The 20,683-nt window shown below is 61.0% G+C and overlaps 1 protein-coding gene across 1 annotated transcript; it reads right to left on the bottom strand.

Annotated features, from left to right (window-relative positions):
* Positions 1-12,258: 12,258 nt before the first annotated feature.
* Positions 12,259-14,364, bottom strand: FOXL3 (forkhead box L3). Its single transcript, XM_043561385.1, has 3 exons — positions 13,932-14,364; positions 13,375-13,543; positions 12,259-13,084 (listed from the first exon to the last, which is right to left on the bottom strand). Exons 1-3 carry the CDS (start codon positions 14,036-14,038, stop codon positions 12,695-12,697), a joined length of 666 nt encoding a protein of 221 aa, XP_043417320.1. The 5' UTR covers positions 14,039-14,364; the 3' UTR covers positions 12,259-12,694.
* Between the last annotated feature and the right edge of the window lie 6,319 nt (positions 14,365-20,683).

Here is a 20,683-nt window from a genome sequence, read left to right as displayed (position 1 = left end):
GCATGTCAGAAGCTCTGGGCAGGGAAAGCCACCATTACCACGATCGTTATTTTGGGTGACACCCCGTGAGCTGAGTCAGAAAATAAAGCCATGGTTACGGGCCATATAATCAGCAAGTTCAGGGCCCACGTGGTGAGGAAAGGCAGCGTTCGAGGTCCGTCCTTCTGCATTGCCGGGGTGCTGTGGGCAGGCACACTCTTTCCCAAGGGGAATGAGGGGCTGTTGGAACCCCTTCTGGGAGGTGCTGTGATCCAGACAGGAAGGAAAGGGGTTTGAGAGTCAGAAACCCTGGGGCAGGTGGTGAGAGTCCTCAGGTGGCCTAACCTGGATGGAAGGGCAGCGGGGAGTCTTCCCGAAGGAGGCAGCCTGAGCACTGAGTCTCAGAGCACAGTGTCTGGTGGCCAGGCTGCAAAGGCAGGTGCCTGAACAAGGGACTAATGTTTGGCTCCTTAGCAGACAGCAGAAAGCCGGGAGCCAGGCTCAGCTCGGGAACCCGGAGGATGCCTCAGTGCGGGGTCGGGGAGCAGGGCACGGCCAGGGTCTCTTGAGGCTGAGACAGGGAAGGGGCCACTTTGATCTATTTATTTATGTTGAGAGAGAGAGAGACAGCCTGACCAGGGGAGCAGCAGAGACAGAGGGAGAGAGAGAGTCCCAAGCAGGATCCATGAGGTCAGCACAGAGCCCGACGTGGGCCTTGACTGCACGGACCACGAGTTCGCGACCTGAGCTGAAATCAAGAGTCAGACGCTTAACCGACTGAGCCACTCGGGTGCCCCGGGGCTGTGATTTTTAAATGTGTTTTTAATGCTTGTGTTCAATAACACACTTGACACACACACAGACTGTGTGCATCATCTCATGGGAGGATAATGTTATATACAAAGTGTATCTGAAGCCTGTCACACCTGTGAGGCTGGAGCCCCACCTCCCTCATAAGCCGCTAGGCCCTGGGCCGGATCCTGTCGGTCGGGGGCCCCAGGGGAGAGGAGGAGACCCAGTGCCTGGGAAGGTCTTGGCTGAGGAGAGACCGGCCTGTGGAGCTGAGCTTTATGTCCAGAGACGACCTCCCCGGCCCCTCAGGGATGATCCCAGGATGTGTGCTGTCGGTGGGGCATTTGGAGAGTTCTTGTGTCCCGGCCTGTGTTTGTGACGCATCCTGGGTTCGGGTCAGTCCCACGGATGCAGGACCCACACCGGCCACAGTCACTGTGTCCTGGGAGGCTACAAAGGCTGGGTCTGGGGTGAGGGTCCATCAATCTCTAGGTGATTATGGACGTGATTTCTTCCCGGTTCCCTGCGCTCCAGTGACCGGCACGGCCCCGCCCTAAATTACATCTCAATCAGTGTAAAAAGGCGTTTGACATTTCCCTTGATTTATGTACTAACCTTTACATTCAGCGGGGCGGCGTGCTGATTGCTTTCCTCGGCCGCATGGTGCTGGCTCCTCGGGTGAGCTCACCGTGGAGACCCCTGCGAGACCCCAGCCGCCGCCTGCCCTGGGAGGAGACACTCCTGCGGGATCTGGGCCCTCGCAGGAGCCACTGAACACACGTCTTGGCACAGAAAGACTGGGAGAAGCCGCCGGGTTTGCGCCGATGTGAGCCGGTCGTGAGGGCGGCGACAGACCCCCGTCTGGGAGTGAGGGAGCGTGAGGTCCCGGAGACCCCTGCGCGTGCCTGTTCCGCCCTCCCCAGCCGCCTGTCACTTGGAGGGTGAGACACGCCCCCCCCAGACACATCCAGAGAACCCACGCTTTGCACACTCGTGTGCACACGCACAGTCACCAGCAAAACCTGCACTATGCACGGTTGCACGTGGATGCACAATAGTGCACACTCAGAGGAGCACACGGTCGCAGGTACACGCTCATATCCTCAGGCACAAACCGGCCCTCGGCAACACCCGTGTTCACACTCACACCGAGAACGCCACACTGGTGAACAGATGGTGGGAGAAGCCCCTTCTGCTCCTGGTCCAGAGCGCCTGGACAGACAGGGCTGGGCATCACGCCTGCCGGGAGGGGCCGGGCCGGGGTCAGCAGCTGGTCCTCGACACGCGGCCCGAGCCAGACTCTGCAGCAAATGTGTCGGCAGTGACCCCGGGGAGCCCGGCAGGGGATGGGGCGGGTGGGCAGTGGTGTAAGTGCAAAAGTTCAAGCGCAGGGAGCCGGTGTTGCCTCAGCTCAGCCGTGTGGCTGGAGGGGCGGGAGCCCCAGCTGAGTCTGCCCTGCCTCCTCTGTTGGACGGGAGGCTGTGTCTGCGTGGGCTCGCCCGCTGCCGTGCCCGCCCTGGCCGTGCCGGCTCTGAGCCTTTCTTATGGTTGGGGTGGCCATCCCTCCAGCCCTCTCCCCCCCGCCCCCGCCCTTCTCTTCCCAGCTGGCCGCCCGGGTCAGTGCGGTCCTGGCCTCGGCAGCAGGGTCGTGTCCTGGGGGGGCCACCCTCTCTCTGGGACACAGGGTGCGGCAGAATCGTCTCCACCCCTCCCCCGACGTGTGAGTCTACAGACCAAGCCCCCAGCGCAGGGCGGGGGCAGGCGGGCAGCACAAGGGTCTTAACTACCCGAATGCCCTCTTGCAACTGCCCCAGCTGCAGGGAGACCAGGACTGTGGTTCCCACACCCTGTCACGCATCAGAAGGTTTGTGAGAATGCAGATTCCAGGGCCCCCCGCAGCTGTGCTGATTCAGAACTTGTGGGAGAATCTGCATTTCTTTCCCAGGGGGTTCAGACTCAGTGGCCTGTGGGCCAGGCTTCCACCCTGTGCTTGAGCATGAAGGCCTTTAAGCTGCTCTGTCTGTCCCACTGGTCATGATTCTTGCATTAGGGATATATTTCTTGGGCTAAAGCATTTATCCCCCGTTGAGGAGCAAATATCGAAACACGTGTATAAACAAGGCTCCTTCAGTCGGGAGTGTTAGAATCGCAAATCAAACTACCTTGAGCCCCGTAGAGTGTTACTGGCATAGATAACTGCAAGGTAATGGCTGCAGGCGTGGCTGGATCTAGGTGTTCTCCTGCTGTCAAGGATCAGTCTCCCCATCTTTTTGCTCTGCTTCTGAGTGTGCTGCGTATTCTCCAGTGGGATTTTCTTAGGCAAGGGCGAGATGGCCGTATGTAGCCACATATAGTTCGAGTCGTGTTCTACCTGCCTTCTTGCCCACTGTTTCAGCAAAGGCCCTGGGACTGGGGTTTCTTCAGTTGTGGGGGGTCTTGTGACCCTCCCTACACCGATCTCTGTGGCCAAGGGGAAGAAGTAATCTGACTGAGGAAGTCTGGATCCATTCAAGGATGAAGGGTGTGCCAGGTGGCCATAGGTGGGAGGGTATGTCCCCAAGGGAGCAGGGTGGGGACAGCCAGCCACAGGGACTGATTGCAGTGATGATCCTCTGGGCAGAACAGACCTTCTTCCGTCGGAGGTGCGGGCTCCTCCGAGCAGATGCTGCTTGCCCCAGTTCTGGCCTCAACATGGCACCCTCCCCACCAGCGACACCCTGCTCTGGGAGGGTCCGGGCCCCTTGGTCTGCTCCTCCTGCCGAAGCCCCCGGGTGCTAGGGGAGAGCTCCAGAGGCAAGAACGGCAGCCAGAGAGGCAGATCCAGAAAGAGCCAACATAGGATGCATAGGCTCCAATCCAGGATGGACCAGGAGTGCTGCTGAGGGACACAGGCGTCTGCAGCCACCCCTTGTCCCACGGTCTGTGACGTGAGGCCCTCAAAGGGCCATTGGTGGGGGACAAAGAACCACACAGACCCACCTCTTTTCTCAGCCTCTCATCTGTAGAGGGATCAAATCCGGCCGCCCGGCCTCTTTTGCTTCAAGTGCTGTGGGCAGTGCCTGGGAGGGCCCCTCGTCTCTAGGACTGGACTCTGGGGTCCCGAGTGCTGGCCCTGAGGGGGGCGGCCAGAAGTAGAGCACAGGTGTCCCCAGCAGCCCCGCCGGGACTGGCTCACAGACAGGGTGGACCACAGTGGACATTCCACGCGCGGGGCACTGGGCTTCTGGGGCTGGGCCTGGCCCCGGTCTCCCAGCCTGGCCCAGACCACCCCCTCCGCCAGCCCTTCGTGCCCGGGTACTGGGGTCTGCTGGTCTGCCCCTCTAGGCTGACGGGAGGACACAGCAGCCGGTTTCCCGGACAGCATCCGGCCAAGTCAGTTAATCTAAACAGAAAACAGCGGGGAAAAATTGTTCCCAGCTTTTCATCAACCGCACACACATGTGCCTGGCTTGTCTTCGTGTCTGGAGCGTCCTGCCCTGTGGGCCCAAGGCCCTGCAAGAGGCAAGGACGGGACGTGCACTGAGCACCTACCAAGGGCAAGGTTGCCAGGAAGTCGGATGCCTCCAGGAGGAGGGGCGGGGCGGGGGGCAGCACAGCTCCTGGCCCTGCCTCTGTGGGGGGGTGGAGGCCAGGGACCCACCCGGAGCCATGCGGCCCTGGCACATCCCTCTGAGGCTCTGCTCCCTCGTCTGTGTCGCCGGGGCAGATGAGGTGTCCCTGTAAGTGCTGCTTGCTCTCTCACTTGAGTACGTGCCCCGGTAGCTTTGTTCCGCCCGCGGGCGCCGGGGGCCCGGACGGAGGAGACTTGTGTTGCACCATGGCTTGAAAGGCAGACGGGGTTTTGCGAGCCCGTGAGGGTGGAAGAGGGCTTTTGGGAGAGGCAGCTCCAGGTGGCAGGGCCCGCGGGTGCCACGGCAGCAGGGAGGTCAGCCCAGCACCCGGTGAGATGCCTGTTCTCTCTCTGAGCCCGTGCATTTCCCGTGGCGGGTGCTGCGTGCATGTGTGCAAACATGTGCGTGTGTGCCTGTGCACCGGACCTCCCTGCGAACACAGCTCCCCGGCCTGGGCAGTCTGGCCAGCAGAGACAAAGCGGCTTCTCGTGGGCGCCCCGGAGTCCCCACCGCGTGCAGGTGCCCAGAGCCCGGACCTGTGTCTTCGAGGGAGGCAGCTGCACTGCCACCCGGAGGCACCAGGCTGGCCTCCCGTGTTTCCTTTCCCTGTGTGTGGAGAGGGGCCCCAGCTGTGCCGCTGCCGGGCCCACTGGCCCCCAATGTGCCGCCCCTTTGCCCCGACTTCTTGCTGGGTAGCAGAACTCCCTGCTCTCTGTCCTCCAGGGTTCCTGCCACCGTGGCCCGTAAGAGGGGGTCTAGACCAGGAGCCCCAGGGGCCCTGGCTCTAGGTCCATCCGTGTTTGCCGAGTGCCGCACGAGGCTCCAGGCCCGGGGCTGGCGGCTGGCCACAGGCACTCCCCGAGGGACTGAGCCGGGCGAGGACGGCTGGGAATGGCCGTCACACCCTCGCCGTCTGGGATCAGCTCCCGTGAACCAGCGTATGAGGGCGCTGCTCTAACGCTCATGTCCTTGCTCCAAACCCAGGAACAAAAACCATGGTGTCTCTCAAACCCAGAAGCTCAGCGGCTTTGGCGGTTGTGTGAGTCCTGGGCTCACGGGAACGGGAACGAGGTGGAGTGCTCGCGGGTCCCCCGGGGACCAGGTGGGCGCAGTGAGCTTGGGGATGTCCAGCGGTTGCTAGGAGCGCCTGACAGGGCACACAGAGAAGTGCGCGAGACGGGGAAGTGCGGCGGCCAGCGGTCGGTGTGGCAGCTTCCCCACAGGGCTCGCACCGACAGCTAAATCAGCTCAGATGTTCCCACTCAATTTCCTTTTCTTCGGAAACCACGTGGCTGTGTGACTGTACTTCATTATAAACCTAATTCTGCTGTCTCGGTTGAGCGAGCTCACATCTCGTGTGGACCCCGTCTCAAGTGGCCTAAAGCTGGAGAAACGCAGCCAGGCAAGAGCGCGCGGGGCCGTTAATTCTCAGTCGGCCGGACGCGGCCTGACAGGCTCGCCTTCCCTTCCGGGAGCTTCTCTAGAGCAGCGGGCGCTCGGGCGAGGCCCACCAGCAAAGATGCACTTGCGTGTTTAGAGGCATGGAAACTGTGATGTTGCAAATGTTCGCGGGTTGTTAACTTGGCTGGATACAAAATCAAGTCACAGGTGATAGACCGCGTGCGCCGTCCCCTCCCCCAGGTTCCTCGTGGAGTGTTTACGGCCCAGGCTCATCTCCGTGGGGAGGGAGAGACGGTTCTCATGTCCCCTGCTTGGAAGGCAGGGACCTGGGAAGATGGGCTGCACAGGTCCATGCTGCCTCACATTCCCACATTTGAGGTCTCTGGCCCTTGCTCAGGGTCAAATGGTGGCCACAGCTGGCAGACGGTGGGGCCCCAGTCTGATTACATTTCACCTCTAGCCCGGAAGGTGTTATTACACCCTCGGCCTGGCATCCCAGGCACCTGGATGGGTTAGGGTGGACTGAGGACCTGCCCGTGCCCCAACAAGCTCTGTGAGGCGTCTCTGAGCCCCAGTTTCCTCCCCTGTGAAATGGATCTTGGGTCTGCCCCCTCCCTGTCCTCAGCCACCTGCCTAGGGCACAGAGCAGGGGGCATCCTGGGAAGAGGCAGGTAGGGGCAGGCTCCCAGGGACTGTGGGGACCCCGGGCGCCTGGCCCTGTACTCTCCCACCTCCCAGAGTGACCCCAGCTGTCACACTCCTGCCTGGCCAGTGACCCTGGGGCCCTCCAGACAAGCTGCCAACAGGTGTGGTCGGACCCCAGAAGCTCACACCCCACGGCACCCTCTCTCTGCCTCACCCATGAGATGGAGGGAGTCACCTGACCCACTTCGTATGGCTCGGGGATCCTCAGAACAGTGCCCAGCATGTGGGGAGCCCCCAGCAAAGACCAGCACCTGCTGGTACTGTCGTCTGGGCTGGACCCCGACTGCCAGGCCGGGGTCTGCGGGGTGAGCACAGCTGACCTGTGAATGATGAGATGCCCTTCCGCCCTCCCCCCGGGGACTTCCAGGCCTTTGTCATCTGTGGGGGTGGGTGGGGCCTCCCCACCAGGGTCCTGCACCAGGGGGGCCCTTTCCTGTCCTCACACATACTCTGGGCGGACGTCCTCTGAGAGTGGGTTGTTGTGGGGTCTCGGCCTGGTCACTAACCCTTGAGGATTTTCCTCCCCAGCCCTGCCTTCAACCGCATTTTGTCAGATGAGCACCCCTCTCCGGGGGAGCTGCCCCCTCGCCCCCTTGGACACCTGTGTGGTGAGTCCATGGCCTTGATGTAAAGTCTCACTTCTGGTGGGAGGCCCCTTGCAGTCAGCCTCTGGTGCCTGGGGCAGTGGCTGCACCAGGAGTGAAAGCCAAGGGCCTCCCTCCCCCGCTCCCCTGCGAGGCCAGGCCCCCTCAGGCCCTCCCATGGCCCTCTCCCCACCGCTGCTTGGCCAGGCCCCCTCCCTCAGGCCCTCCCATGGCCCTCCCCACACCTCCCCTGCGAGGCCAGGCCCCCTCCCTCAGGCCCTCCCATGGCCCTCCCCCCCCCCCCCCCCCCCCCCCCCGTGAGGCCAGGCCCCCTCAGGCCCTCCCATGGCCCTCCCCCCCCCTGTGAGGCCAGGCCCACTCAGGCCCTCCCATGGCCCTCTTCCCCCCCTGCGAGGCCAGGCCCCTCCCTCAGGCCCTCCCATGACCCTCCCCACACCTCCCCTGTGAGGCCAGGCCCTCCCATGGCCCTCCCCCATCCCCTGCGAGGCCAGGCCCCCTCCCTCAGGCCCTCCCATGGCCCTCCCCACTTGCGGCCTCCTTGGGCAGCTTAGATCTGCTCCAGATATGCTCCCGTGGCCAGGAGAGAGGTTTCAGCAGAGCTGGGTCAGAACCCCGGATGGGAAACACGGAAGGACCCTCCACAGAGGGGCCATGTGTCGGGGATTTGGGGTGGGGGGCACAGAGGGACCGGGAGGGGACCCTTGCCCCAGGCAGGCCACTACCTGACCTCAGCCTGCAATGCTTCTTTTCAGTTACATACTTTTGGTAAGAAATAGGCCTTTAGGGGCGCCGGGGGGACTCAGTGGGTTGGGCGTCCAATTTTGGCTCAGGTCATGATCTCGCAGTTGACGAGTTCAATCCCTACGTCGGGCTCTGTGCTCAGAGCTCAGAGCCTGGAGCCTGCTTCCGATTCTGTGTCTCCCTCTCTCTCTGCCCCTCCCCTGCGTGTGCTCTGTCTCTCTCTCAAAAATAAGTAAAAAACATTAAAAAAAAAGATTAAAAAATTTAGAAGTAGGCCTGTTTGGTCCCAGAGTCCTTGGCCTCCAGGTGATCTCACTGTTGTTGGGTCTGCACCCACACAGCCCAGCGTCTATCCCGGGGGTTGGCACCAGAGGAATTTCCGAGGGAGCCCAGACCCTGGGGTGGCAGGACAGGACAGGAGGTACCTGTGTCCTTGCACCCAGCTCAGTGCTGAGGGCCTCAGCCCACAGTGCAGGGATGAGGCAGAGAGGGCACTGCTGCCCAAGCCCCAGAATGGGAGGCCAGAGTAGACTCTGTGGAAGCCATACCCGTGGGAGAAGGACAGCCCTCCGGGGCCACCCTGCCCCTCTGAAGGCAGACCCCACCCCTGCCTGCCTGTGGCAGCGCCCAGGGCAGATCTGGGGTACCAGGGAAGGAGCGGGGGCCTTGGGGGCTGCTTCAAGGAAGGGAGGTGCCCAGAGGACTTGCCCGGCCTGGGGGTCCGGCTTCCATGAGGCCCCTCAGAGCCCAGTGAGCCAGTCCCTTCCCTGACTCCCTCCCTGGGTCTGGGCTGAGCACATGGGGGGCGGAGAGGGGGGAACGTGAGACGGAAGACAGACTTAGCAGTCGGGGTTCTGGGCGTGGCCTGGGCGTGGCACTACTCCATCTCAGCTGCGTCTCTGGGGGTTCTGGGGTGGCCCGTGCCACAGATACAGACCCCAGGGCTCCGGTGGGCAGGTGCCCTGTCTGAGCACACACACCTCGAGGCTCCCAGCCTGGTGCTGCTTCCGGGCCCCGCCCGGGGGGGGGGGGGGGACCAGGACCACGGGTCCGAAGGCCTCCAAGGTCACTCTGGGACAGCCAACCGAGGCTCAGAAGATGCCAAGGAGGCCGGTGCTGACAGGAACTCCAGAGGACCCCTCCCCCCTTTGTACACCATTCTCACCAGCATCACCCACCGAGCCCGGACCTGCATCTTGGTTTCACCAGCACAAGATGGGACAGGTCGGGGACAGAGGTTTGAGAACGGGAGCAGGAGACACGCGGTGCGTGTGCTCCAGTAAGAGCCAGTGTGGAGGCCACATGAGCCAAGGCGAAGCGCCCGAACACGGGAGGGGGCTGCCCTGTAGGAGCTCCAGGTGCCAGAAAGAGCAGTGACAGACAGGCGAATGCAGGAGATGCGTTTCAGAGTCTCGAGAAACGGATGTTCCGCCTGGACTTGGGGGCTGGGGTCTTCTCATTCATTTCTCCCTGCCTGTGTCCTCTCCAGCCACACTGGCCTTCTGCACGCCCCCAGCCCCACGTCCTTCCCACCTCGGGGGCTTGGCTCACCACCTCCCGCCGGGAATGCCCTTCCCCCCTGGCACACGTGCGCCTGCCCAGCCCAGAGGTGGCTTCCTGTGGGGCCCTGCCTGGCCACACTCTCTGAGCCAGCTGTGGAACCCCAAGTGCTCTCTCTCAGCACCCCGCGAGCAGGCTTGCTTCCCAGCCCCGTGGAGGCGTGGGGCTCCCCGTACACGCTGCAGGGACACAGCCTGCTCACAGTTGCACCCCGGCACCTAGAACAGGGCTCCTGGACGTTTGTTGAATGAATGAATGAACAAATAGCCTCAGAACTGCTCAATAAAGGAAGGAAGGAATTTGAGGAGAGATGAGGCCTTTTCCCTGCTTCCCTGGGGGCAGATCAAGAGCCAACGGATGGCTTGGTGTGGAGGTGTGGAGGCACCTGCCCGGAGCCACCCTTTTTGCCACCCGGTGGCCGGTGAGCGTCTGCCCCAGACCGCGTGCTGTCAGCCACGGGAGGCCTCCCTGGACCCCGAGGGCGGACATGGGGCAAGGGAGGGCACTGGGCACCCAAGTCCTGCCCCTGCTCCCGTCCCAGGGCTCTCTCTCTGTCCCCCCGAATGTGGGTGTGGTCTCCGTCGGTCTCCAGCCGCTGTGAGGAGGGACAGCCCCCCACAGGGGCTGGGTGAGGAGCAGCTCAGCCTGGATGCCGCCCAGCCGGGAACTTCGCTCGGCACGATGGTGCTTTGCACACACCTCCCCTGAACTCCCGCACGGCAGCGCCTCCCAGCTTTGTTAATGGAAACCTGGTGATCCGTAACCGTGTGGCAGACATCTGCTCGGGGGTGATGTGGGGGTAATGTACGTATCGGTGATCAATCAGCGGATTTGCAAGAGAGGCATAAAGTCTTTAATTACAACGGCGCTGGGCGAGTCTGCGTGGTGGCAGTGGCATTTGAATAGGCCAGAGCCAGCCCTCACCCCTGCGATGTTGTCTGGTATTAAATGCCACTCACTCTGAGGGCTGGGAGACTTTGGGAAGTCGTGGGGGTATCACACGCTGGCAAATTGAAAATGTCCCTTCGCGTTCGAGAACATGATTGATACCCTTTGCGAAACAAACGTAACACCTCCTGGCGCCCAGACCTCACCTGCCCGGAGCCACCCTTTTCGCCACCCGGTGGCCGGTGAGCGTCTGCCCCAGACCGCGTGCGCAGGGAGCACACGCTAACCGCCTGTCTGGCCCCCCAGGCGCACCCCCACCCCCCACCCCCCACCAAGGCTGGACCTTCTTCCGAAATTACCCTGTTTAGGACATAGGAATCTCCTGTTCGCCGTCAGGCTGTGCTCACCGGCACAAAACACAGGAAGAACACGGCTAGAACCCGAAAGATAAAACGCACATCGTATTCGCTTCATCGGTAGCAGAAAAAATACACCTTCGGACGCCGTGTGCCCCCCACTTATGTGTGACGGCACCAGCCGGGTCGCACCACCACCCAGGCCGGCTCGACTACCGTTAAAACGGCGCTCTCCGCACAACCGGCAAAGGGCCGTAAATAGCAGGCGTGCACACGGACGACACACACACGCGCACACATGCACAGGGCCCCTCCGAGCCGCACGAGCCTTAGTGTGGAGGAAGCGTTAGCAGCCCAGCCCCAGAGCCACAGGCCGGGCCCGCCTGCTCGCCCCAGAGCCACAGGCCGGACCCGCCTGCTCGCCGGGCCCCGTCTGTAGCACAGGGAGGGGGAATCACGCGACCGTCAACCAGGGCCGGTGTGCCCGCTCCGGAGACAGCCCCAGACGGGGGGCCAGCGCTGTGCCCGGCGGGCAGCAGGACCCACTGGTGTCGGGTGCCTCCCCAGGCAAGAGATCCGGCAGCAGGCGTGTTCGGAGAGGTGTCCTTGTTCCTGCTTTCCAGAGGGCTCCTTGAGGCAGGGCTCCCCTCCTCCCACGAGGTTGGCAGGCTGCCCCCTTGGCAAGGCCTGGCCAAACGGAGAGAGCGCGGGCGGGCAGGCGGTGGGCGCATCACCACCAGGGGTCATCTCCGGACTCAGGGACCAGGCGTTTCACAACATTTGCAAGCAACGGCCTTCTCCCCTCTTCTCAAAACAATGACGGCAACCCAAGGAGTCTGTACAGGGTGGACAAGTGATACTGTGGCGGTTTAACGACGTGTCTGAATCGGAAGCAAGCTAGTCCGAGTGAGTCCCTGCGTGGCTCTGTCTCTACCTCCTGCCTGCCTTCCTTTACTGGTCTGGGTTTTTCAGAGTCCGATAAAGCCCGACCATGTAATTCCCAGCTGAGACAGCCAGTCTTCTTGGGCGTGTTTTTGTTGTTTACGGAATTAGCCAATCATTGTCACCTAGTGGATCAGATTAGGTGTAATCCATACTAATGTTCAAATTAAGTCATGGAAAGCAATTAACTCTGCAAAAATGGGCTGGTGAAAAATGATAAGGTTGGTCAAATAGTTTCACTGTGCATAATTGTGTTTTTTAAGATGCCCGTCTCCACACGGTAATTAAATCATTTACATTTCAAATGGAGTGTACCCACCTCCAATGCCTGTAATTGTGCACTCCCTAATTGTACAGCTCAAGTGTAACAGAATCTGTCAGCCGCCTGCTACGTAGTGTCTGCTTTCTTGGGAGACCAGCCGGGCGGAACACGCCCAAATAGGAGCTAACTCCCTGCTCCCAAGAACCAAGAAAAGTGTGCTTCCCCCCATGTTGTCCCAAATTTGGAGCCCCCCTTGCTCCTCCCGTCTTCCTGCCTTCTTTCCTGTATAAAACAGTGCATGGGATTTCTGAAGCAAGCAATCGTTGGATATTCTGTCCGCAACACAAATTGCGCTTAAACTTCCGATCACATCGTCCGTAACAGGGCCACGGTCAAAAACTCGGGGACGACGTTCATGGGGTCAAGGAATATCTGGTTTCACCGTTTGCACTTTTAGCTCTGGGAAGATGCCCACCCACCTCACCATCTGCATCCAGAGCTCACGGGCAGCTACCTTCCAGGGTGTGGGGTCTGTGCAGCCAGTTCTCAGAAGACAGAGGGATGAGGTGCTGCCTTGTCTGTGAGTGAGTGTGGCCCCGAACCTGTATTCATATCCCTCAGAGTGGGGCTGCTCAGTGAATCTAGGGCAGGACCCCATGGGTCTTCCTGCAGGGGAACTTGTGAAGGATGAAGCCAGAAGACTGACCTCTTGTCCCTCCAGCCCATGCTGATGTTCGGCAGGGAACACGAGTCTGCGGAAGTTAGCGGGATGTGGCAAAACCTGGCTTCTTGGCTGGAGGTGGGGCCGAAATCGCCCGGAAGCCCCGGGACCCACCGGGCGCCAGCCCGGCCTCATATGGTCCACAGGTGGAGGTTCATTGGCTGGGCCTCCAGCGGGGGGGTTCTGCCCTCCTGCTGGCCATAGGGACCCTTGAGCCCCGCGAAAGGGCCCGGCGCGGACAGGATGTAGTCAATGCTGAACTTGATGCCCCTGTGCTCCTCCTTCCCCAGGGCAGCCGGGCTGGCAGGGGCGGGGGGCGGGCCTGGGGCTGGCTCAGGGGGCCCCTGCGGCCCCTCCGCGCCCCCCGCACGCGCCTGCCCCGCCCCCTCGCGCTTGGGGCCGCGGCGCCGGCGCCGCCTGCGATAGTTGCCGTTCTCGAAGAGGTCCAGCAGCGACTCGCAGCCGGCCGCCAACGTCCAGTAGTTACCCTTGCCCTTCTCGTGGCCCTCCGTCCGAGGCACCTGCGGGAGAGGGAGGGGCTCCGCGGGGGGGAGGGGCTGGCTCCCGGCGCGCTCCCGCCCGCCCCTCCAGGCGTCTGGCTTCACGGGGGGCTCCAGGGTAAGCCCCGGGGCAGGTGCCTGACCTTGGAGTGGGTGGCGCTGCTCACGGGGCAGGTTGGAGGCTCGCTGCTCTACAGTCCATCCCCGCCCCCAGCCAGGAAGGACTTGGCCCAGGAGTCCCCAGGCCGAGGACACCCAGGGGCCACTCCGGGGAGCGGGGTGGGGGGGGTGGGTGGGTGATGGGGGCTCACCTTCACGAAGCAGCTGTTGAGGGACAGGTTGTGGCGGATGGAGTTCTGCCAGGCGCGCTGGTTGGCTCGGTAGTAGGGGAACTTGCGCGTGATGAAGTCGTAGATGCCGGACAGGGTCACCCTGCCCGAGGGGCTCTGCTGGATGGCCATGGCGATCAGCGCGATGTAGCTGCAAATAGGGGCGCATGGGGCCACCCGGGGCTGAGGCGGAGGCCGCCCCCAGCGCCTGGAGGCCCCTCTGGCCAGCCTTTCCCTGCGCCAGGGGCCCCTCCAGACGGCGCGCGCCTCTGCCCCCAGGGCGCTTGGGGTTGTTGGGGAGCCTGAACCCTGGAGCTCCCCGCTCCCCGCCTCTGCCCAGACCCCAGAAGCTCTCCCTCACACTTGGGAGTTTCTTCAGGGAGGCGGAGAGAGCCTTTCTGGCTACTTCTAAACGTGCAGACGCGTCCCGTCTCCCGGCACTGCCCCGCCCCGAGAAGACAGCCATCCCGCCTCCCAGGCGCATCCTAGAGAAGAAGGTTGCTGGCCCCCAGGCTCCTACCCCCCCGGCCCCGGGTCACCTGTACGCGGGCCTCGTGAGCCGCTTCTGCTCGTCGGAGCTGCCCACCGGGTAGTCGTCGGCGTCATAATTGAAACAATTGTAGGGATACTGCGAGCTGTCAAACATCTTGGCGCGCCCGGCACCCGCAGGGGCCACCGTGGCAGTTGCCGCCTCCTCCGTGCCGTCCGCCAGCCCGCCGGGTCTTTGCTGAGGTCCTGCTGGACGCGCGCCAGCCGCGTCTGCACTGTGGGCTGCTCTCCGCCTGAGCGGGGAACCTGGGCTTATGGGGTCCCCCGCCCGCGCCCACCCCGTTCCCTCGCATCCAATCCCAGCGCGGGGGAGGCCCCAGCCACCGGCAAAGCTGCGGAGGGTTGCGGAGCGGGGCTTTTGGTGACCCTCTGACCGGCCCACGGACCCAGGGAGGAGGGAGCCGCGCGCCCGGGGAGGTCTGACGGGCGGGGCGCCACTCCCGCCTCCAGCCCCTGCCGCTTTGCTTTGCGTCGCCGCGCTCCGGCTCCCTCCGCTGGGCCCCAGAGTTCCAGGCAGAGTCGCTGGGCAGCCCTCCCGCACCACAGTCCCGAGCCCGAGCTGGGGCTCCTGGCAGGCTCCCTGCACTGGTGGAGGTCTCCTCAGAGTTCCCGGGTCTGTGCACCATGAGGGCCCCTGCTGCCCCTGGCGAAGAAGGGCGGGCAGGCCCGCGAGGTGCAGCTGGTCCCCCAGCGCACCCAAGGGGCTGTGCCCTCGCGCCTCCTAGCTTTGGTGCCCCGGCTGGTTTCTGCTTGGGATGGGAAGCAGCCTGGGGCTCAAACACGTTCGATGACTCCGCGTCGTCCTATCAGACGTCAGAATTACAGACGCTGGGCTGCCGGAGTACAAGAGGGCACAGCCCCTCCTGAGAACGTTTTGGCAGTTTGTTAAAACACGAAAGTGACCGCAGTCTTAGCCTGCGATTACACTCTGAGCATTTATCCCAGAGACATGGAAACTGAGATTTGCACTAACACCTGTACACACGTGTTCACAGCAGCTCTTTTTGTCACAACCCCGCACGTCCCCGGACAGGGGAGTGGTTACACAGGCTGCGGTCCCTCCACGCCACAGGGCCCTCAGCCAAGCAGCCCGCCGTTGACACAGCAACAGCCTGGAAGGGTCTCCAGCTGAGCGCACAAGCCAGTCTCAAGGGCTCACAGACTACATGCTGCCGTTTATACGACGAAATGGAGAAACGGAGAACAGATAGTGGTTTCCAGAGGCTGGGGGGAGGGGGGGTGCAGGCAGGAGGGAGGGGCCCCTGTGGCCTTGACACGCTGTGCGCGTCCTGACTGTATCAGTGCGGGGGCCTTGGTTACGGGATTGTGCCTGGAGTTCTGCAAGATGTCACCGTAGGGGGAACCGGGTGAAGGGTCCATGGGATCTCTGTTTTATTTCTTGTGACATGTGGAATCTACAATTATCTCAAAATAAAAAGTTCAACTACATAACCCTGCAGTGGTCCTGGAGACCCTCTGCCTACCCCCCCACCCCCACTACCATCACGGCGCTGAGGCCCGAAGGGGCCACCCATGAGGAACAAACTCGAGACAGAGCGGTCACCAGTGGGTGCCAAAGACAGAGACTCCCATTGCCCCTGCCCGGCTGGGGCTTTTCTCTGCTGAATCCCCGTGTCTAGGCGTGCCCCCTGCCAGCCCTGTTCTTGTCTTTGTCCTTCCCTCCCTCCCTCCCGTCAGGCTCGGGCGTGTTCTCAGCTGGGTTCGGAGACTTGCTCTCCCGGGAGCCCCACAGTCAGGCAGGAGCAGTGGACACAGACGAGGTAGCAGCTGGCAGAGCTCCAGGCCTGCCCCCGTCCCGGCCAGCGAGGTCAGCCAGCAGCAGGGACCCTGCTCACTGGGGCTTACGCTAAGGACCTTGAAGCCTTTGTCACACATATGATGGACAAGCACGCAACAACCGTGGCCACTTCACTCCAGCCTTCCAAATCTCAGCGACTGGCTCCTGTGGCCACCGCAAACCCTAACCTCACAAGGAGTGGGGGGGGTGTCCCTGAGCTGGAGGAACCCAGAACCCCCATGTTCCCCTTTTGCCTCACCTCTCGTGGGGAGCCGTCTCCTCCAGGCTGGGGCCACACACCTAGCCCTTTATACACCCATGTGTGCTGGCCCATCCTCTGAAAACGATCCCTTCCCCCCGGAAGGCCACATCCCGGCCTGTAGAGAAACAGATGACAAGGATCCCAGGCCCACAGCTGCTGAAGAGCAGAGCCCGAGTTTGAAACCAGTTGGAACTCAAGAGCTGGCATTCTCGAAGACCCACGCTCTGTCTGTGTGTCCCTTCCGGGACCTGACGCAGAACGGCGTCAGAATAGCATGGCGTGGTGCGGCCGTCCTTCCCAGCTGCCGTCCGGGCTCCTCCACGTGGAGTGTGATTTGGTCCCAGACCGTCCTGGCGGGATGCTGCGACCCGTGTAAAACGGGCAGACACGGGGGCGCCTGGGTGGCGCAGTCGGTTGAGCGTCCGCCTTCAGCCAGGTCACGATCTCGCGGCCCGTGAGTTCGAGCCCCGCGTCAGGCTCTGGGCTGATGGCTCAGAGCCTGGAGCCTGCTTCCGGTTCTGTGTCTCCCTCTCTCTCTGCCCCTCCCCCGTTCATGCTCTGTCTCTCTCTGTCCCAAAAATAAATAAACGTTGAAAAAAAAAAATTAAAAAAAAAAAAAAAACGGGCAGACACGCTCGAGGGGTTGGCCGCTTCTGGTGGAGTCTGTGTTTGGAGGTGCAAACCAGATCACCCTTCCGCGTCTGTGGGTCTGAGACCTTGTCTGGGGACCTGGCTCGTAGTCTGGTTCTGGCTCATCCCTTGGGATCCAGGAGCCGGCATCCCAGTCACCCGCCAGATGCTTTGAAACCCACCAGTGAGGACGAGCAGTCCATTTGAGCTCGCGAGAGACAGAAGCCACCACCAAGGAGAGGACAGTTCTCGGAGCAACCGGCTGAACCTGCCTTCAGTCTGACGCCTCCCACGAGAAGCTAAGCCAGACATGGCCACCTGTTTCGTTTGGGCCCGTACATGCATATAAATGCCCAGCGCTCACAAGGACCAAAGTTTTCTCAACAACTCTCGTGGGCCAGGACTGCTCTGAGTTCTCTGTGTATCCATTCACTCAATCCATTCACGACTCTGCGTGGACTGGCACGTGGCCTGGTCAGGGCATCAGTCATGCCTTTCACCTCTCTCAAAAAAAGACGCAGAACGAGTCGTCGTACACCGACGACACTGGTGATCTCTGGGGAGAGAACCAGCCATAGAAGCTTAGTTTTGACAAGGACTGTGCGTTTCTGGCGTAATAAACGTACTACGTGAATTCACGTTGATCACTGTTTCTATTCTTGTGGAACCAGTTGTCACAAACTGCGTGGCTTCGCTCGCCTCCCACTTGCCAGTCAAACTACCGAGTCACGGCTGTTTCTGGGCGGTCACAGAACCGAGGTTCCAGGGAAACGGGCCAGTCTGAGGGCAGAGCACCTGCTCACCTGGGCACAGCGGCCCCTCCCCGCTCTGGCCGGCAGGGGGCGCGGCGGCAGGTGTCGGTCTGGTCAGGGAGCCGCCTGGAAAGGGAGAAGCCTGCAGTGTCCCTCACCTCACCTCCACCGAGGTGCTGGGAGACCCCGTCTTGGACTTTCCTCCTGAGGTCGCAGGGGGCAGGCGGGGGGCCTTCGGAGCATTGAAGGAACGACATGCGTTGTTGGTCGATTGCGTAGAAAGTACTGGTTGGTCAGTTAGGAAATTTTCTAACAGATTTGGGGTCTTAGAATTCTGAAACACGTGCTTGACTTACTTTAAAATTAACTTATTTATTCGGGGCCTGGCAGTGAGAAGGAAGGGTTCTCTGATCTTGAGCCAAAACGTCCTGAAAATACTACTCGTGATAGTAACATCAGCAGCAAACGTGGACCAGCAACGTCCTAAGATTTTTTTTTTTACATATATTAACTGACTTACTTCTCAGGACGGCCCCTCGAGTAACCCTCCTGGCCATTCCTGGCTCACAGTGTCCCCCCACGTCACACTATCTGTGTGTGGTGGGGAGGGGGTTTGAACCCAGGCCCTCCAGGAAGGTGACAGGAACTGCGGGTGTCAGAAGGCAGCCTGGGGCACGCCCACACGTGTGTCCAGGGGGCTGTGGGAGGACACGGAATGGGAGTGTGCAGGGAACCTGGGGGCACCAGCCGCGGGAATCCTGTCCGAGACCAGCGTTAGCGCCTCGGTGGGCCTCACCGCCACACCCAGAGTGGCAACGCAGTGCTCGATAAACTCGTATTTGGAGCAGAGGGAAAGAGGGTGGGGAGGGGGAGGGGAACACAGGGCTTTCAGAGGGTCTCCGGAGCATCTTGTTACAGCTTGCTCATGATTGCAAGTTGTTACAGAAAGTTTAAAAGGTACAGAAAGGTATGAAGATAAAAATCGTGTGCTGGAACATATCCTTTCGATTTCGGAAGGCAGGAACCATACCAACACGTAGTATTCTTCAAGAATTCGATTTTTCACGGTAAAGAGTGTTGAATGTGGGGCGCCTGGGTGGCTCAGCCGGTTGAGCGTCCGACTTTGGCTCAGGTCACGATCTCACGGTTTGTGGGTTCGAGCCCCGCGTCGGGCTCTGTGCCGACGGCTCGGAGCCTGGAGCCTGCTTTGGATTCTGTCTCCTCCTCTCTCTGCCCCTCCCTATGTGTGCTCTGTTTCTCTGTCTCTCAAAAATAAATAAATGTAAAAAAAAAAAAAAGAATGTTGAATGTGTCAGAATTCGCGTATAAGTCATATTTTAAACGCAAATAATTTCTTGGGGCGCCTGGGTGGCGCAGTCGGTTGAGCGTCCGACTTCAGCCAGGTCACGATCTCGCGGTCCGGGAGTTCGAGCCCCGCGTCAGGCTCTGGGCTGATGGCTCAGAGCCTGGAGCCTGTTTCCGATTCTGTGTCTCCCTCTCTCTCTGCCCCTCCCCTGTTCATGCTCTGTCTCTCTCTGTCCCAAAAATAAATAAACGTTGAAAAAAAAAAAAAGATAAACGCAAATAATTTCAGGAGCCTCACTCTGCGGATCCTCCAATACATGCCTGTAGATCTATTCCTGCTAAGTTTCCTTAAAAATCAGGTGCCAACGTGAAAGGGCAGAATCTGCCTTCAAGGCTTGCTCCTGCTCAGCTGGTGGTGGTGGGGTGCGTGCCACGTTCCTGACCTTGTGAGAGAGGTCCTCCGACGCGGCACGCACACGGCAGCTTGCACTGTTTTCTGAGTGGCTGTGCTGGAGCCCCCTGGAGCCAGGAGGGGGGGGATTTGGTTTTTTTGCTCCCAGCTTCCAGTGGGTGATGCATGGACCCTGGAACCCCACACTTTAGCCAAAGAAAGAACATAGCTAATTCCATAAATCCTGCCCCCAAAGGGGGAGGGTGTGCCTGACGCTCGCTCCTGCCCACGGAGAGCCCCTCTGTGATGGCTCAGGAAATGCCTTGTGTCGCTTCCCACTGGCTGGCTAGGGTCACTGCTGTCCTCCACCCATTGCAGCCGGGGGATTGCAGTTCTTGCCCTGGAAATGCCAGCCCTGGTGCCTGGAAGCAAGGTCAGATCTGCTCAGGTCACAGGACGGAGGCTCACAAGGCAACCACTCCCTACGGAGGAGCCACAGGTCCAGTAGAACGAAGGAAGGCCTGCCTCTGGCCGTGAGGCTGCCAGCAGGCTGCAGGCATATTGCAGAGTGTGCTGTGGTGGAGAACAGACTGTCCTACGTTTTGCTCATTGCAAGGGCGGATGCAGTAGCTCACTAGAAACAGGGATAGCTAGCTACGAGTAGAAATGTAGACAGGGTGAGCCCTTCTGCTCCTGACAAGCCAGCTTTGAGCAACTGTGCATAGATGGAAAAGTGTTTGCAATTAATGTAAAAGTTTTGACACAGTGTATTTTGTTATCTACGCTGCGTGATAAACCACTCCAGACTTAGTGGGTTAGGCTAACAAACATCTGACGTCTTGCAGGGTTTCTGAGAGTCAAATCTGCTGTGGCTTAGCTGACTGGTTTCACTCGGGGTCTCTCAGGAGGCCGCAGTTAAGGTGTCACCCAGGGTTGTGTCGTCTGAAGGCTCTTTGGGGCTCCCGTTCCAAGAAGCCTCCCCCATGCCTGCTGTCTGGTGCCAGCTGCTGGCAGGGGTGGGGGTGGGGCGCTCAGGTCCTCACCACGCAGGCCTCTCCATCAAGCCACTCCCAACAAGGTGGGTAACTTCCCCTGCACAGGAGATCTGACAGGAGAGGCAGAAGCCTAGTGTCTTCTGTATCCTAGTTTTGGAAGTGACCTGTATTCTACTGGCCTCTCAGACCAACCTGGGTGCCACCTTGGGGGGGGGGGCCCACAGGGGCGTGAACAGCAGGAGGCGTGGACCACACGGTGCCCACACGGGACCATGAGAAGTGGGAACCCTTGACTCCAGCAGTGGGGATGCCGTGGAGTAGAGAATCAGCAAGTGCTGAGGACCCAGCCGGCGGGTGCCAGGGCTCAGTGTGGGAGAGGGAGGTGCCTTGGAGGAATGTTACAAGTTCAGTGCACAAGACAAGTGGGGGGCTGGGGGGAGGTTGGTGGGGACTGAACCACGCGACGTTGCTCATCTGAAATGTTCAGTGAGGACTTACTATGTGCTGGGAGCCAGGCGGAGCAGAAAGCAATCCCAGCCTAGTGGGGGAGTAGTTGGTCTCCATTCCCAGCCCAGTGGGGGAGCAGGGAGTCTCAAAAAGGGGGAGGAG

The sequence above is a fragment of the Prionailurus bengalensis genome, chromosome E3 (genome assembly GCF_016509475.1).
Source record: "Prionailurus bengalensis isolate Pbe53 chromosome E3, Fcat_Pben_1.1_paternal_pri, whole genome shotgun sequence".
NCBI classification, from domain to species: Eukaryota; Metazoa; Chordata; class Mammalia; order Carnivora; family Felidae; genus Prionailurus; species Prionailurus bengalensis.
This window is presented reverse-complemented; position numbering and strand designations above follow the sequence as displayed.